Raw genomic sequence first — 17,893 nt, forward strand, 5'->3', positions numbered from 1 at the left:
AGAGAGAGAGAGAGAGAGAGAGAGAGAGAGAGAGAGAGAGAGAGAGAGAGACGGGCACACACAGAGTGAGAAAGAGAGAGACCTACTTAATGGTTGAGATAGAGAGAGATAGAGGAAAGGGAGAGACGGACAGGAAATGACTGATACTTAGGGCCTGAACACTTCAAGGTTCTCTGCTGCCAAGGCCAATGTTTGTTATGGGTCCCACTGGGAATCTGCAAGGGTGTGAAATTTCCACCCTGACACACCCTGGTGAGCTACGTGGGATTTTGAAACCAGTAATTTTTTGTTGTGACAATCAAAATTCAGATGCTGGAAATCTGAACTAAAATCTGAAAGCATCAGTAACACACAGCAGGTCAGTTAGCCTGTGCGGAAGGAGAAACAGAATGAATATTTCAGGTTGAAGACTCAGAACGAAAAGGAGAGAGAGAACAAGTTAACTTCCTCTCTCCCCCCTTGGACGTTGCCTGACCTGCTGACCTGCATTTCCTAGTTTTAATTCAGATTTCCAGCATCTGGGGTTTTGTTGCCTTTTTTAAGTCTACTCCAATTTTTATTAATCTATTTTAAGTTCTGAAAATACATATTATCTACAAGTAACTACAACAAAAACTAATATGGACACTAAGAGGTCTCGTCTCTCTGCAAGACGAACCTGGAAGGCTGGACTGTAGCTCTGGACTGCTTTCTATACAAGGTCACCGGGATGCCCCCTGGTGACCTAGTGGGGTAATTACATATCACCACACACATTGCATTGTGCAAAGGAGCCAAAATCTCATTTGTCCACCTCCTTCCCCTGCTGAGTCATGTGGAAGAAGTTCCTGGAGCCAGTTCATCCTTTGGGACAACTTACCACAAAGGTGTACTGCATCGATGACTCGGTCATGAAATCGGGTTGACATTCGCCGACACACAGCTGGACTGGGCCTGACTGTTTGAGGGGCCTTGCTTCTCCCATTTCACACACAATCCTGTCAACAAAGCAGAATTAGAACACATTAAGAGCACGGAATGCAAACATATGTCACCTCACAGTGTTTGTGTGTACATCTGCTGCCACGGATGTTTTCTAATTTTACAACGACATTTTCAACTGAAATAAATGAATGTTCCTTGGCAGAGAGTGGGATAGATAAAGCTGCTGTCAAAGCCTGCACCAGGAACAAATTGTCCCCTACAGCAAGCAGCGTGTTGGGAATTTCAATTACAATGGCCAAAAAGATAACTTGAAAACACAATACCAAAATCTAGCTCAGGAGTTGATGGGTGTGGCAATTTACTGCAGCAATTGCAGTGTGTTTCATTCAACAGAACTCAAGGATAGATGAAAGAATGGTGACATGAAAACATAACCTCAAACCAACCACTGCAGAAGCAGTTCATGAGATTGAGACACAATGGTGATACATTACACAGTGTGTAGAACCTGCTCAGAGGAGATGCTTTAATGCTGGGAATCTTTAAACAGCACAAAACCACTAGATTCAGGGGAGATCACCCACGGAGGCACGTCATCGATATTGGAGATTTAGATTCAACTTTAATGACCTTGGGCCGAGTACAGATACAAAGCCAGTGAAATCAGAAGTACAGAGAATTGCGCTATTTACAAGTGACTGTGAATAAAAGAAGAGCTCCAGCAAACAGGTCCAAAAGCACTGACACTACCCTGTGGTGCAACACCACTCAGTACAGCGATGGGAGGTTCAGCAGGGTCACAGCCTCGGGACAGAACCTCTTCCTGAGCCTGAGGGTTGAGGAGTGGAGGCTCCTGTAGCACCTACCAGATGGGAGGAGAGTAAAAAGTCCATAGTTTGGGTGAGATGCAGCCTTGATGATCCTCTTTGCCCGGCCCAGACAGGGTTCCTGATAGATGTTCTCAATGGTGGGCAATTGGATGCCACTAATCCGCTGGGCAGTTCTCACCACCCACTGAAGTGCTTTACAGTCCGATACGGGACAGTGGCCGAACCATATACGAACTATGGGATTGGATTCGGGCCTTCCCCAACAAGTAATTCTCTCCAAATCTCAGCTTCAGATCGTGCACTAACTCACCCTCCCCCACACCTCTGGACTCCAGATCCCTCCCCTGAGTACTGACACATCCACTCCCAAACACCAACAACGCACTCAACAATTCAAGCTTCCTTTCTTATCATGCTAGTTCAGAAGATTCTCGCTATTGAAATATTATTTTTAATGAAGCCTCACTGAAGTTTTATACACAGCTACTTTAGGAGCTGCCAACTTTTATGCGCAGGACCCTGGCCAAAGAAGGCAGGTATAGAGGACACCCTTTTTACCACCCTATCTCCGTGGCTCCAGCTTTGTGGAGTTATGGACTTTCAGTCCAAGACCCCCTCCATCATCCAGTGCTCCTGACGGCCCTCCCAGTCAGTGTGAATCTTTCCCTTTTATTTGACCTCCCACAGTACAACGCTTCACACTTGTCCAGATTAAACTCTATCTGCCATTTCTCTGCACCGATTTTCATCTCATCAATACCTCGCTGTGTCCTCACGATCCACAGCCCCGCCAATTTTCATATCATTTGCAAACATCCTCATGTGCTCCATTATGTATGGGCATTGATAAAGTGGAGGTTTTAGATGTAATGATATGGAATGAAGGGAGATCCAGCAGTTGTCAACTCTCTGTCAGCCCTGGCCTGTTGAGCAAAGAATATAACTTTTAGCCACGTCTGATACCCCTGATGTACTGCTCTTTCCTAAAGATGCTCTGAACAACGTTTTCAGGGATTATGCATTGAATTGTAATCCACCTGAAGCACAAGTCTCAGTAAAATTGCAAAGAAGCACATTCTGAAGCATCAGTTTACTTCCTGCTGCTCTACTGAGGCCAAGGAGTCACCCAGAGGAGATCTTCACGTGTTCTGGGAAATAAAGGATCACCAGCCTGGGCTCTTCACTTCCTATGGATGCTGTGTGACCCACTGAGATTCTTCAGTCTGTAGATTTTCTTGTTCAACTCCATATCTAGTTCTTGAGTGTCACTATCTCAGAGGATCTTTCCTGAGCTAATGCACTAATGGCATCGTGAAGAAGGTACGTCAGTGCCTCTACTTCCTCAAGAGTTTGCGGAGGTTTGGAACGACACCAGAAAGCCTGGCAAATTTCTACAGAGATGCGTTGAAAAGTGGGCTGACCAGCTGCATTGCAGTCTAGCATGGGGACACCAATACCCACGAGTGTAAAGCCCTGCAAAAGGTAGTGGGCACAGCCCAGGACATCACAGTCAAAACCCTCCCCAGAATATCTACAGGGAACACTGCCATCGGAGAGCAGCAGCAATCATCAAGGATCCACCCCACCCAGCACACGCTCTGTTCTCACTGATGCCATTAGGAAAGAGATCTCGGTGCCAAGAGACTCACAGCCCCAGGTTCAGGAACAGCTGCTCCCCCTCCACCCTCAGACTCCTCAACAACAAACTCAATCAGGGACTCATTTAAGGACACTAACCTTGCAAATTATCGATTTTTTTACTTTCTGTATTGCAGTTTATTTGTTTACATATGTACATTGTGTAGAGTTTATTTTGCTCAAGTGGTAATTTTGCTCACAGGGAAAAGAATCACAGGGTTGTGTGTGATATTGTGTTTGCACTCTGACCATAAATCTGAAATCTGTTCCTTAATACAAACCCCTGCCCTTAATGACTGTCACTATGTCATTCCTTCTTCCACAGCTTGACACCAGCACGGTGGAACCATTAGCGTTATCGCTGGGAGTTGGTCCATGGTGGCCCATGGACTGGCATCTGCTGATGAATAGATGTAGCCCTCACCTGATGTACTGCCTGATCCAAAGATAGTCTGCCAGTCTAACACCAACTGGATTACTTCCACAGGGGTAGTGAACAGAAGCAAACTTGTGTCATTGATGGAGACCGGGCACCTCATTACATTTTATAAAGACAGAGAAATGCTGGAGGAGCTCTGCTCGTCTCACAGGGTCCTTCTTCAAGGTAGAAGCAAAAAGCAGGCAGACCACGCTAGGGATTAAGAGGGAGAAGGGGAGAATTGATTTTGGCTCTGTGAAAGGAGACAGAGAGAGAAGGTGAGAGAGAGTGAGCACACGCGAGCTGGGAGAAAGGCAACAGGGAGACGAAGGGGGAGTGCGGTTTCTTAACAGGATCATCTTGTATACCTCTCAGATCTTCTACCGTTGATGTCAAACTGTCCAGACTGTGGCTGGTGTTGACACGGCAACAGAGTTATGTCCTTCATTGCAGAGTTTGAAGGTTGCAGACAAAGGCTTGGCAAGGGACCAGCACTCACCAAATGTCAACATGTGTAAGCATCCAGCTTATGCCTCTCACCTCTAATGTTAAACAAAGGAATAATTCATCTCAACGGCAGGAAACGTGAGTGAAATGGGGGGAGAAATGCTTGCAAAAAGGTGCTGACAGCACATCCATATGCCTCCACGCCCCCCCCCCCCAATACGGTCCCTATCCCTCCACCCCCCACATGGTCTGTATCCCTCCACCCCCCCATGGTCCATAGCCCTCTACCGCCCCCCCAGTCTGTCCGTATCCCTCCACCCCCCCATACTGTCCGTATCCCTCCACCCCCCCACATGGTCTGTATCCCTCCACCCCCCCATGGTCCGTATCCCTCCACCCCCCCATGGTCCGTATCCCTCTACCCCCCCCCCCCCCCACATAGTCTGTCTCCCTCCAGACGTACAACCAGCATCTAATTTCTGACAGCAGATGATTCTTTGCACCAATTGGGCTCGATGTTGCTTGGTTTCTATTGTCCTCCACAGGGAAATGCCCGGTTCTCCTGGAATCAACTGGAACGTTAATTTCGAGTTGGACTAAAACCTCCCACGTGCGGAGAATCATTTTCACCTGAATTTAACAGATGGGTCAATTTGTAGATTAAAGTAATGAGCTGTGGAATATCACATCAGCATCATTCTATGTTTGTTTGCCAACAGTATTTTCCAGCTGAAACTGTTTATATTGATCTTGAAATCTTTTTCAAACTGAAACGATCATGATGGATTTTATGAAAACAAAATGCTCATTTGGTTAAAAGCATTGAAATTCATTTCAAGATTGAAAGATATTCACAGCGGGATACACTCTGAACACAAGCACTTATCTCTTCCCTTATGCACATGAACTTGCTGTGATGGCACTTTGTGACATAATCAGGCTCCTCGTGTTTAAGTCCAACCACCTACCTAAAGTGACAGATCAGAAAGTGCAGCAGTGAGCTCAATACTGGCCATTCCTTTCCCTAGTTCATCTCAGCTATGGCCCCGTCCAGTCTGCAGGACAGACCCCGTGCAGAGCCCAGGATGGGGTACAACATGAGAGATGTGGCCAGATTAGTGTGTGAGCTAAGGTCTGGCAGATGGAGGACACTGTCAGAAACATGAGGGCATCCTGCTTACAAGCAAAATTAGATTGAATTTTTATTTAAATGGTGAATGATGGAAGGATGAAGGATGAACCTTTGCAATTCATGCACAGGCCTTCCCAAGGCTGCCGTGCAGGACTTGGGAGGGCCTGTGCATGAATTGCAGAGGTTGGTCTGCAGGTGCATCAGGCTATCAAGAAAGCAAATGAGACAACTGTGGCCTTCATTTCTGGAGGGATTGAATTTCGGAGCAGAGAGGTTCTGTTGTAACTGTACAAGGTCCTGGTGAGGCCGCATCTGGAGAACTGCGTGCAGTTCTGGTCTCCTGACTAGAGGAAGGGTGAACTGGCTTTGGAGGTGGTGCAGAGGAGATTCCAGAGATAAAAACACACAAACATGCTGGAGGGACTCAGCCGGTCTTTCAGTACCTGTACCAGACAGATATATTATCGACGTTTAGGGCCTGAGCCCTTTGTCAAGGAATAAGCAGAAAGGTATCCAATATATCTTTGTCTCTTATGGCCACTGTGAGACTAGCTGAGTTCCTCTAGCATGTTAGTGTATTTGTACTACAATCACAGCATCTGCAAACTTCTGTGTTTCACCCTGACTATAGAGTTGAAAGGGTTAGCCTATGAAGAGTTGCCTGGAACTCTGTATATTGGAGTTTAAAAAAAAATGAAAGGAGATCTTATAGAAACACATCGAATCACGAAAGGAGCAGATAAGGCAGAATCGGGGAGGTTGTTTCCACTGGGAGGTGAGGCTAGATCTAAGGAACAGAGCCTCAAGATACAGTGGAGTAAATTTCAGATGGAGATGAGGAGAAACTGCTTCTCCCATGGAGTTGTGAATTGCGCAATTCTCTTCCCAAGGAAGGAGTAAGGACGTCAAATGGATTATTGCATGGTAGGAAAATTCAGGAAGATAAGAAGAGTCCATGTCCAATCAGACGTGACCTTATGCTCAATGGGGTGGATTTCTTGTATTTCTATGGTTGACCCTGCTAATGGCTTTGATTTCTGGTAATTACAATTCCATATGCAATGGTAAATTATCCGAAGAAAGCAATGTTCGTGGTTATCACAAGATGGTTCAGTGAAGAAAGTCCATTCATTGTCTGACTGGCCATTCTGGCTTCTGCAGCTGCTGAGATGGTTTAAATCACCACAAAGCTTTGTCCCTAGGTAATGCCAATACCTCCAGTCGGTCATCGTCAAATGAGCTCAGATTCATTCATTGGAATCTAAATGCAGTTCGAATCATAGATTGTAAGACATACACAAACGTGCTGGAGAATCTCAGCAGGTCACACAGCATCCACAGGACGAAAAGGGGAACCAACGTTTCAGGCCTGCGCCCTTTGTCAGGAATGACTGATCCAAAACATTGGTTCCCCTTTACTTCCTCTGGATGCTGTGAGACCTGCTGAGATTCTCAAACATATTTGTGCATTACACTCAACCCCAGCATCTGTAGATTTTATTGTTTAACTGATAGATCATAACTCTAGGTTTCTGACTTTCATCCAAGCCTGAAACTTGATCTTATGGAATATTCAGCTCTCTGGGAGAGCCCTCCAAACATCTGCCACATTAATCCCACGATAATGATTCCCATTTCTTGCTTGCTGCACCTGCTTGTCACTTACATGGATATCCTTGCCAACCATCTTCTACCAAGGTGCCCACTTCATCCATATCTACCCTTCTACTTAAAAGTTTTTCAGAACTTAATTTTCCATCTTTTTTTGATCAGCAGAAGACTTGAATATGTCACATTATTCACCAGGCAAAAAAACAGGGAATGCAGAGAACACAAAATAAAGCCAGGAGCTGCAGAAAGGCCCAGGAGTCTCGGCAGTTCTGTGCAGAGAGACGTGCCATCTATCTCACACTGGCCTTCTCTCTCTGCTCCGCCATGCACTTGCTGCACCTCAGTCCTAATTGCCTGGAAACATTGAATCTGTCGACACCCACTGAGTTTCATGATCTTCCTTGATATCGACTGTAGGTTGAAACATGGAGCCCTGGCTGGAGAACCATACATTCCATAAGCTCTTAAGTAAACTGTACCTCATCTTGTTTCCTCAATCTCGCAACACCCTCGACCCATTAGCTTGCTTTCTGCAACAATTTCCTGCCTTGAAACCTTGCTGGTCTGGAAGGTAAATGACAATGACTGCAGAATGATTGGAACATGTTGGAGGGAGGGCAGCTGGGCACCTTGTACATGACTATGGTGCAATCAATAACCACAACAGACACTAAACGAGAGATTAAAGGCTTTAATGCCCAGAAATATCAGGCATATTTCTACATGCTTCTGGCCCAGGTCCAAGGCCGGTATGGAGGAAGGAGACTAGGGTTATCAGCCTTTATGAGAAATCTACGGGGAGGAGTTACAGGGTTGGAGGTGGGCCAGCCTGTACAGTCTAGTGAGGTCACATCTGCACTACCATGCTCCACGACAATCGCTCTCAAATCTCTGGTGAGTGTTGTGTTCAATTCTGGTCACCTTATGACAGGAAGAATGTGGAAGCTATGGAGAGGGTGCAGAGGAGATTTACCAGGATGTTGCCTGGATTGAAGAATGTCTTATGATGCAAGTCTCTAGTGAATGTTGTGTTCAGTTCTGGTCACCTCATGACAGGAAGAATGTGAAAGCTATGGAGAGGGTGCAGAGGAGATTTACCAGGATGTTGCCTGGATTGAAGAATGTCTTATGATGCAAGTCTCCGGTGAGTGTTGTGTTCAGTTCTGGTCACCTCATGACAGGAAGAATGTGGAAGCTATGGAGAGGGTGCAAAGGAGATTTACCAGGATGTTGCCTGGATTGAAGAATGTCTTATGATGCAAGTCTTATGAGGCCAAGAGCCCATGCCACCCAATTAACCTATCGCCCAGTAACACCAACTTCTACTGTGATGAGAGGCTGGTCAGAATTAACACGAACCTTAGTAAAGATCTGGACCCACTGCAATTCGCCTATCGTCACAATGCGCTTCACAGAAGATGCAATATCGCTGGCTCTCCACTCAGCTCTGGATCATCTCGAAAACCGCAATTCACAATACAGCTGCTCTTCATCGATTAAAGCTCAGCCTTCAATACCATTATTCCCTCAGTGCTGATCGAGAAGCTCCAAACTCTGGGCCTCTGTACTCCCCCTGGATCCTTGACTTTCTCATTGGAAGACCACAGTCAGTATGAATTGGAAACAACGTCTCCTCCTCACTGATCATCAAGGATGCGTGCTTAGCCCACTTCTCTACTCGTTGTACACCCATAACTACGTGGCCAGGCACAATTCCAATTTATCTATAAGTTTGCCGATGACACCACAGTTGTTGGCAGAATCACAAATAGCAATGAGGAAGTGTCCAGGAGGGAGATAGATCAGCTTGTTGAACGTTGTAACAACAACCTTGCGCTCAATCAAGGAGTTGATTGTGGGCTTCAGAAGGAAGTCAGGAGAACACAACTCAGGCCTCATTGAGGGCTCAGTAGTGGAGAGGGTCAAGAACTTCAAATCTTGGGTGAAAACTTATCTGAGGATCATCTGCCCTGGAGCCTCCACATTGATACAATCACGAAGAAGGCTTGCCCACGGCTATACTTTGTTAGGTGTTTGAGGCGGTTCAGTATGTCACCAAAGACTCTCATAAACTTCTACAGATGGACTGTGGAGAGCATTCTGGCTGATTACATCACTGCCTGGTACGGAGGCGCCAACTCTCAGGACAAGAATAAATCCAGAGGGTTGTTAACTTGGCATGCGACAACACAGATGCCAGACTTCACTCCATCGAGGGCGTTTACATGAGGTGGTGTCTTAAAAAAGCAGCCTCCATCCTGAAGGACCCCCATCACCCAGGCCATGCCCTCTTCACTCTGCTACCATCGGGGTAAAGGTCCAGGAGCCTGAAGACGAGCACCCAGCGACACAAGGACAGCTTCTTCCCCTCTGCCATCAGATTCCTGAATGATCCATGAACCACAGACACGGCCTCACTTTTCGTACTCAGTTATTGTTATTTTATTTATATTGATGTTGTAGGATGGTTATAATCTGAACGTTTGCCCTGTGACGCTGCCGCAAAACATCGAATTTCATGACTTGTTCATGACAATAAATCCTGATTCTGACCCCCGGTACATTTTGAAGGGTGGGAGGAAACCAAAGCCCCCAGAGGAAACCCACACAGACACAGGGAGAACATACAAACCTCTTTACAAAGACTGCAGGATTTAAACTCCGGTCCTGGTCGCGGTGCTGTAACGGTTTGCACTAACCGCTACACTTACTGTGCCACTCAGAGGGCAGTGAATCTTTGGAATTCTCTATCAAACATTTGAATATATTCAGGACACAGATGATATAACCATAGAACATTACAGCACAGAAACAAGCCCCTTCGGCCCTTTTAGTCTGTGCCAAACCACTTTTTTTGCCTAGTCCCATTGACCTATACCCAGTGCATATCTCTCCATACCCCTCCCATTCATGTACCCATCCAAATTCTTCTTAAATGTTAAAATTGAGCCGGTTCACCACCTCAGCTGGTAGCTCATTCCACCCTCCCACTGCTCTCTGTGTGAAGAAAATCCCTCTCATGTTCCCCTTAAACTTCCTCTTTCACCCTTAATCCATGTCCTCTGGTTTGTATCTCACCTCCCCTCAGTGGAAAAAGCCGACCTACATTTACTCTGTCTGTCCCCTTCTAACTTTAAATACCTCGATCAAATCTCCCTCATACTTCTACGCTCCAGGGAATGAAGTCCTGAACCTGTTTAACCTTTCCCTGTAACTCCTGAAGTCTGGGCAACATCCTAGTAAATCTTCTCTGCACTCTTTCAATCTTAATGATATCCTTCCTGTAGTTTGGTGACCAAAACTGCACACAATCCTCCAAATCTGGCCTCACCAATGTCTTGTACAATTTTATCATAACATGATGGTTATATTTTTGGGGTGGGCATGAGGAGAGTATTAGGGTAATGAAGAGCTATTGGTTTAACAGAGGCAGGTGAAGTTGAGGTAAAGGATTGGCACTGACCCGATGAATGAACAGAGATGGGCTGAGCTTTGTCCCTGTTTCCCACGTTCTCAGTTCTACATTCCTCCTGCTTCACTGTTGATTGGCGACGGATGGATGAAGCAGGTTTCCAGCAGTAAAAATAAGATGTTCACCAATACTTCCTCTTCCCTCTTTGTGGCAGTGAAATGGATCATTAAAAAAAGTGGGCCTCACATCATCTTTTCCTTTAATTTATTGCAGATGTGATTTGATTTGCGTTGGCGAATACTTTTGCTGAATAAACCTGGCCTGAAGCAGCAGGTTTTCATTGCTCCCAGGTGAGAGACGTCATGCTCAACAGCTGGAATGGACGGAGTTGCAATGTGCAGCTGTAGGAGGAAGTCAATCCCCGTTGGGTGGATCTGCCGTGAAATGGAACATGTTTTACGGGAGCCAGCTGGGGTTGGAAATGGTGCAGGATGAGATGAGGCAGCGTTTAACAGGATGAACAGTGACTTCTGGGAGATCATCTACCATGACGTTACTGAAGTGCATCGGTTTATGTCTAATTAATATCCCATTGGCAAAACATGGTGGTGATTTAACTGATATAACCGATTATAAATCTAGAAACTAGGACTAGATACCTGTGGCAACTGGAGGTTGAGATGTTGAGCAGAAGGCTCAGGAATAATGAATGACATCAGACCACTCAGGACTGTCAAGAGATGCGCAGAATAATACACAGAGTGAAGAGAATTTCTCCAAATCTGTGCATCAGAGAATAGAAAAGCAAAAGGACAATTATCTCGGAATCCTGGTAAAGATTCCCCGAGGCTGGCATGGTGTACATCACCACATTCACCTATTTGGTAAGGGCAGGTGAGGCAAGGTGCAGTCATCCGTCATGCCCTGCAGCAAAGCTGCCTGGATTTAGAAACTCCAGGAATGCACAAGCACAAAGCCACAATTCCCAGAGGTTTATAAAGCAGGGGTCAAGTTAGACCACTGCACAAAGCCACACATATTTTCAACCTCCTCGGATAAATATGGCATTACAGCTTAAACATAGGCAAAGATTTCACCCAGGGCCCGTGGTGTGTACAGGAACAGAGCTGGGTGCATAATTCACCCTGGGCCCGTGGTGTGTACAGGAACAGAGCTGGGTGCATAATTCACCCTGGGCCCGTGGTGTGTACAGGAACAGAGCTGGGTACATAATTCACCCTGGGCCCGTGGTGTGTACAGGAACAGAGCTGGGTATATAATTCACCCTGGGCCTGTGGTGTGTACAGGAACAGAGCTGGGTGCATAATTCACCCTGGGACCGTGGTGTGTACAGGAACAGAGCTGGGTACATAATTCACCCTGGGCCCGTGGTGTGTACAGGAACAGAGCTGGGTACATAATTCACCCTGGGCCAGTGGTGTGTACAGGAACAGAGCTGGGTACATAATTCACCCTGGGCCAGTGGTGTGTACAGGAACAGAGCTGGGTACATAATTCACCCTGGGCCAGTGGTGTGAGCAGGAACAGAGCTGGGTGCAGATGGATACCGCTCAGAACTGCAATTCTCCTTGCTAAGGTAGAGAAACCACTAATACTGGTCCCTGTTCCTCCCTCCGACAGCAGCTGGCGCCGATTAGTTGAGAAGCACTAGAGATAAAAGGTGCTGGAATCTGGAGCAAAACCCAATCGCTGGACAACTCTGTCGGTGGAGAGGATCTGTGGGAGATCCTGCAGGTCTCCTCCACCAGCAACCCCCTCCTCTTGCCCAGCCCACACTCTTCCCCTCTCTGTCCAGCTCCTCTCCCAGTGTCACTCTCTGCTTCACTCATCCCCTGCACTCCCTTGTCTCACACCCCACACCCTCTCCCTCTCTCTTGGCTATTTCCCGCCTCTCCATGCCCAGTGCTTTCACCCAAACCATCAACAATCCCTTCTCCCCCCACTGCTGCTGCCTGACCAGCTGCGTCTCTGCTGCAGGTCGGTCCCCACTCCTGGGATGGGGCAGAGCACTGCACCTTCAGAACTTCTCCACAAACCTCGAGAAGATGAAGCTTCACTTTAGCACAAACCAAACCCCTTCAATTGGTCTTCTTTGAAGCTTAGCAATGACCACTTGTTCCATAAATCGGGGTGGGGTGCTCACTCCTCCCTTCAGGGGAATGAGGCTGGTGTTTTACCTCACTGACCCTGTGATGCTCGACTGTTAAAATTTACAAATCAACTGACCTCTTAACTGTCTTCAGGAAATGATCCCTGTTCTGAAACCTGAATGCGGATGTTCCTGCTCAATGAAGCATAATCTCGGTGAAGGAGGCAGGAGATGTAACCTCATTGTCTGAGGTCATCTGTCTGCTTGTACAAGTCTGCAGTTATCTGCCTCATAAAGTACACACTATCTTTTGCTCTATGATTATTGTAAATATTTATCTTCTATCACTTGGTGTATTTATTATTTTTAAATTTGGACATACAGCACAGTAACAGGCCCTTCTGGCCCACAAGTCAGTGCTGTCCAATTTACACCCAATTAACCTACACCCCCAGTACGTTTTGAAAGGTGGGAGGAAACCGGAGCCCCTGAAGAAAACCCACGTAGACACGGGGAGAACGTACAAACTCCTTACAGACAGCACGGGATTCGAACCCTGGCCCTGATCGCTGGTGCTGTAACAGTGTATTAACCATTAGGCCAACTGAATTGTTATGTATTATAGGTTTTTTTTAAACAAAGAGCCTATTTGGCTGCATCAAGTAAGAATGTCAGAGCCAATGTGCATTCTACAATGTGTATGTCAAAAACATTGCACACCACTGGGTTTAACCCCAGGGTGTACTGACAAATCAATCATCTACCCTCCTTTGTGTTCATTACAGCCCCCTACCTACCCACAGGAGGAACAGTTCAACCTTACTCTGTGGAGTCTGCAAGCATGCCCTTCCTCCCAGATCCCCAAACCGTGCAGTTTGATCGATTCATTGGAAGTTGTGAGTGGCCCCTCGCGCATAGGTGAGTGGTGAACCTGGTGGTGGGGAGAGCTGACGGGAATGTAGAGGGAACGAAGCAGAGTCAGCGTTGATAGTCAGCACTGACTCAGGGGCTGGAGAGCTGTTAATGCACTCTCCACCAGATGCGGTGAGAATTGCATCCACTTGTCAAATCTTGGCTTGAGTTTGTGTCCAAACCCGTCCAACGTGAAACCAGTGGGTGCTGGAGACTCTTCAAATCAACACTAGATTCTCCCAATACCCAATTTATCTCAAATCTAGGTAGAGTGGGACAATGTCCAGACACTTGGCAGGAAGGTTTTTAACCATTCTGCAGGAAGGTGACACTGACTTACATAGAACAGTGTGATTTCACGCAAGTTTGTTGTGTCGAATTGAAGGCATCCACTTTAAACAGAGATGGGGATGAATTTCTTCAGCCAGAGGGTGGTGAATCTGTGGAATTTTCTGCCAAGTTATTGGGTGTATTTAAGGCAAAGATTGACAAATTCATGATTAGCCATGGCATCAAAGGTTATGGGGAGAGGGCTGGGCAGTGGGGGTGAGTGGGGACATGGATCAGCTCATGATTGAATGGTGGGGCAGACTCAATGGGCTGAATGGCCTATTTTAATCCTATATTTTATGGATTATTTTTTACACCTGTGTAAAGTGGACTATTTACTTCTTGATGCATTCAGATAATGAGGTACATTCCCAACTTTGGTTTAAGTTGACCACATGAATTCTTCACCAGATAGCCCAGATCCCACTCTGAATCAATGGAAAATTATATTGAGAAGGTCATGTCATGGAAGAGAGTTCAATCAGACAGCCAGAAGTTTATTTTGAGAGCATTGTGATGGGACTTACTGTTCAGCAATGACGTAACCGTCCAACAGCGGGATACACTGGACTCCTGCCACACGCACGCTGTTGGCAATGTCCAGGAAATCGAGGCCCAGGTTGACTCCGTGGATGGTTACCTTTGTCCCTCCTTCACGTGGACCAGATGATGGGGACACCTGAGAAAACAGAGGAACAGATTCACCCCATTCACAGCCAGCCCCTTCCGTATTCCCTCAACATTCACTCGCATTTGTCTTCTGAGGTCTGTCTTGGTGTTCAGTGCAACCTTACCATGGGCACTGAGAGATTCAGAGGATTCAGGCGCAGGCTAGTTCGACTGGAAAGCTTTGCTGAAGACTCACAGTGCTGTGATAAATAGTGGCAAGATCACCTATGGCGCCTTTTAATTTGCCGCAAAGCCTGCATTCCTCTTATCCGCATTGTAGAACTAACAGTTGCCAAGCAACAATAATGCAAGCACACACAAAATTACAACCGAGATACCAGAGATCAGTGAATTAAAACTGCCGACAGTTAGAGCCCTCAGGATTACAAAGCTCTACAGAAATCGGAAAGCTAAAACAAAAACAGCTTTTGTTGTGGGGTTGAGGCAGACGAGAAATGTTCCCCCATCAAGGTAGAAAGTTGCCAGTCCCAAACTGCACAGCTTTTGTTGCAAAGGAACATAAGGAAGGAAGACATGAAAGAAAGGTAAGAGTTAAACTCGGCTCAAGGGAAAGCTGAGAATGTTCAAAATAGATACTGATTTCATTGCTGGCCTCAAATGCGACAGGCCATCTTGATTCAAAATATATTTCTGGGTAAAGTGTCTGAACAAGCTGACAATATTCAAACTTGACTAACAGATGTAAAAAAAGTGTCTCAATAAAGGGTTTCAGCCTGAAGCATCGACCCTTCTTCTTCTCCCACAGACGCTGTTCGCTCCCGCTGAGTTCCCCCAGCAGGTTGAGTTTACCTTCAAATGTCCTCTGGTGTTTGCTCTTCCTGCCCTGTGGAAAAAAAGGCACTGGGTCTACCTTATCAATGCCTCTTGTAGTCCTCTATTAAATCTCCTCTCATCCTCCTCCTTCCCCTCCAACTCCTGCTGACATTTTGGGGGGTACTAGTACAATCCCAGCAATATGACAGCCGTCTTCTTATTTCTGAGTTCCAACTGTATAATCTCACTAGACGATACGCCTGGATGTGCTCTCAGTACTGGTGCAACGTCCCTCCCACTCACAGACACAGCTTCTCTGCTCCCTCACTCCATTCTAACATACCTACAGTATCTGCATCCCACCCCCCAGCCATGCCCGAAATGTTGACTGAACATTTCTCCCCACGGACACTGCCTGATCTGCTGGGTGACCACCGCCTCTCTTTGTTCTTCCAAGATTCCAGCAGCTACAGTTCTTGTGCTTGTCTTGTTCATCCTCACTCCTGGCCCCACCTGCATTGACTACTGAACTCATCTGCCACACGACTGCCTTGGTGAACTTTGCTGCCTACATTATAAGCTGTATTTCCAACAACCGTCAGCCTATCCTAAAGAAAAATGACAAAACCTCGTGCTCTCCACCATTGCTGCTACCATTATTAAATTCCACGTATGGAAATTTACATTTTCTATTTTTCCTGTGGGATTAGAATTCAAGAGCTCTTGACCTTTAAAGTAACACAGTAAAACCTCCGTTATCTGGAATTCAAGTAATCGGCAGCCTCAAGCATCTGGCAAAAAATCATGGAAAATAAACAGGTTTAAAATTGGAGGGCCTCGCCGTTAATTCACCAATCCACGCCAGACTCCATCTCAAGCAATCGGAAAATTCACTTATCCGGCATCTACCAATCCCCAGAGATGCAAATACCAGGGGTTTTCCTGTACTCTGTGTGATAATTCAGAAACTGCTCTCCATTGAATGACCTGTTCCAAAATCTGTCAGGATGTCCTCCGAGTGGTTTAAAGCTTTGGTTACTGGATGCTATGTGAATGCAGTAACTGAATGCCTGGTATCAGTGAGTTCCATTCACAGAAGATACAAACTCCACCAGATTTTCAAAGATGGAGACCGGACATGCCTGAACCATCTGATCTCATCAACCTTCTCCCATCGGCCTGGCCTGCAGCTTATATTAAATAAAGCCACAACATTCGCAGTCTCTGGCACCTTGGTGGAACCCAATGACGATGCCAATATCTCTCCCAAGGCTCCTTCTCTTCCCACCATCACCTGGGTGCATGTGACTAGGGCCAGGTTACTCTGAGGAACACAAGGCCCACAGAGGTGGTCAATCACCAATTCTCCAATGATGAGCAGCTGACTGCACTCACTACACTTGTTCAAGGAGGGTGGGAGAAGGAGAGAATACAGCACTGTAACATGCCACGAGAACGTGCTGCCCAATCACATCCAATTAATCTACAACCCCCCCAGTATGTTTCAAACGGTGGGAAGAAACCCACGCAGACGCGGGGAGAGCGTACAAACTCATTACAGACAGCGCAGGATTCGAACCCCTGTCCTGATCGCTGGCGCCGCAACAGCGCTGTGCTAACCGCTACGCCAACCGTGCCGTCCAAGAAAATGAAAATCAAGGCCTGCAGACTACCTGAATTAAAGAGAAGGTTGGGAACACTCAGCATGCCCTGCAGCCCCAGTGAAGACAGCGACAGAGTTCTGATGAAGAAGTTCAGTGAAGGAAAGTTTCAATGCAATGTACAACTTCAGCACAGGAAATCAGCTTTTGTAGGCCATAAATGAATAAAAAACAGTGTGGATCAAATCCACCGACCTCTTCAACCGCTTTTGCTTTGTGTGGAATTTACTGTGAAGATAAAGGATAAGCTGAGGTTGAAGTCGGAGCTGATGTGTATCCATAGACCAGTATCTCGGGCCTTGCATCATTCTGACAGATTTCTTTAATGAGCTACAACACTGTCAGATAAACCAGAAAAATCTCCACAGGTTCAATTGCGCTTTTTTAAAAATACGCCCCTCTGACTTCAGTACTAATGACTCCAAAATAAACAGTGAAGAATTTATGCAGAGCTCCTGGAGTGAAGAGTAAATTACTGCTGAGCACAGCAGCAATGTCACCTGCCTATCACAGCACACGGCCTTGCTCCGCGTCAGCAAGACCTTCCTGTACTTTGTTGGAGAAATAACAAAACATTAACACCAGGTACTTCTACCAACAGCAATTCATTACTGAGCAGATTGTTTAAAAGTGGCATAACTCATCAGCAGGAGATGACAGGGAAGCTTTGCTGCTGACATCCAGCAATCTCATCCCACTCCCGGCTACCTGATGCTCGCGACTGCACCCCACTGAGGTGAGAGCTGGGTTAACGAGACAGTGGAGAGGAGCAGTCTCCTCCCAGCCTGGTGCTGAATAGCAGGAATTGTGCTACAAACTTGGCTGCTCTTTCCCTGCTGTTGTGAGACTCGTTCGTGCCTTCTAACTGCACAGCTGGTACGCAGGAGAGCGGAAACTGATGATAAAAGCGCCTTCATACTCCAAATTAGCAAGAGCTCCCCAACCCCTGGGCCTGTGGGCTACACTAATTGCCCTGCGTCTTTCGGAGCAATGGGATAAAGAACATTCCAGGACACTACAGGCCC

At 46.5% G+C, this 17,893-nt stretch overlaps 1 protein-coding gene across 8 annotated transcripts in view; it reads right to left on the reverse strand.

The window, feature by feature from the left end:
* The window catches only part of plxna2 (plexin A2), a 374,997-nt gene that overhangs the window by 93,206 nt on the left and 263,898 nt on the right, over positions 1 to 17,893 (reverse strand). For all 8 annotated transcript variants that reach the window (XM_069942307.1, XM_069942304.1, XM_069942308.1 and 5 more), the window contains exons 15-16: positions 14,292 to 14,443; positions 860 to 977 (exon numbers count right to left, since the gene is read on the reverse strand). In XM_069942307.1, the coding sequence (XP_069798408.1) occupies positions 860 to 977; positions 14,292 to 14,443 (270 nt within the window). The remainder of the gene's footprint in view (positions 1 to 859; positions 978 to 14,291; positions 14,444 to 17,893) is intronic.

This window comes from Narcine bancroftii, chromosome 5, assembly GCF_036971445.1.
Source record: "Narcine bancroftii isolate sNarBan1 chromosome 5, sNarBan1.hap1, whole genome shotgun sequence".
Classification (NCBI taxonomy): Eukaryota; Metazoa; Chordata; class Chondrichthyes; order Torpediniformes; family Narcinidae; genus Narcine; species Narcine bancroftii.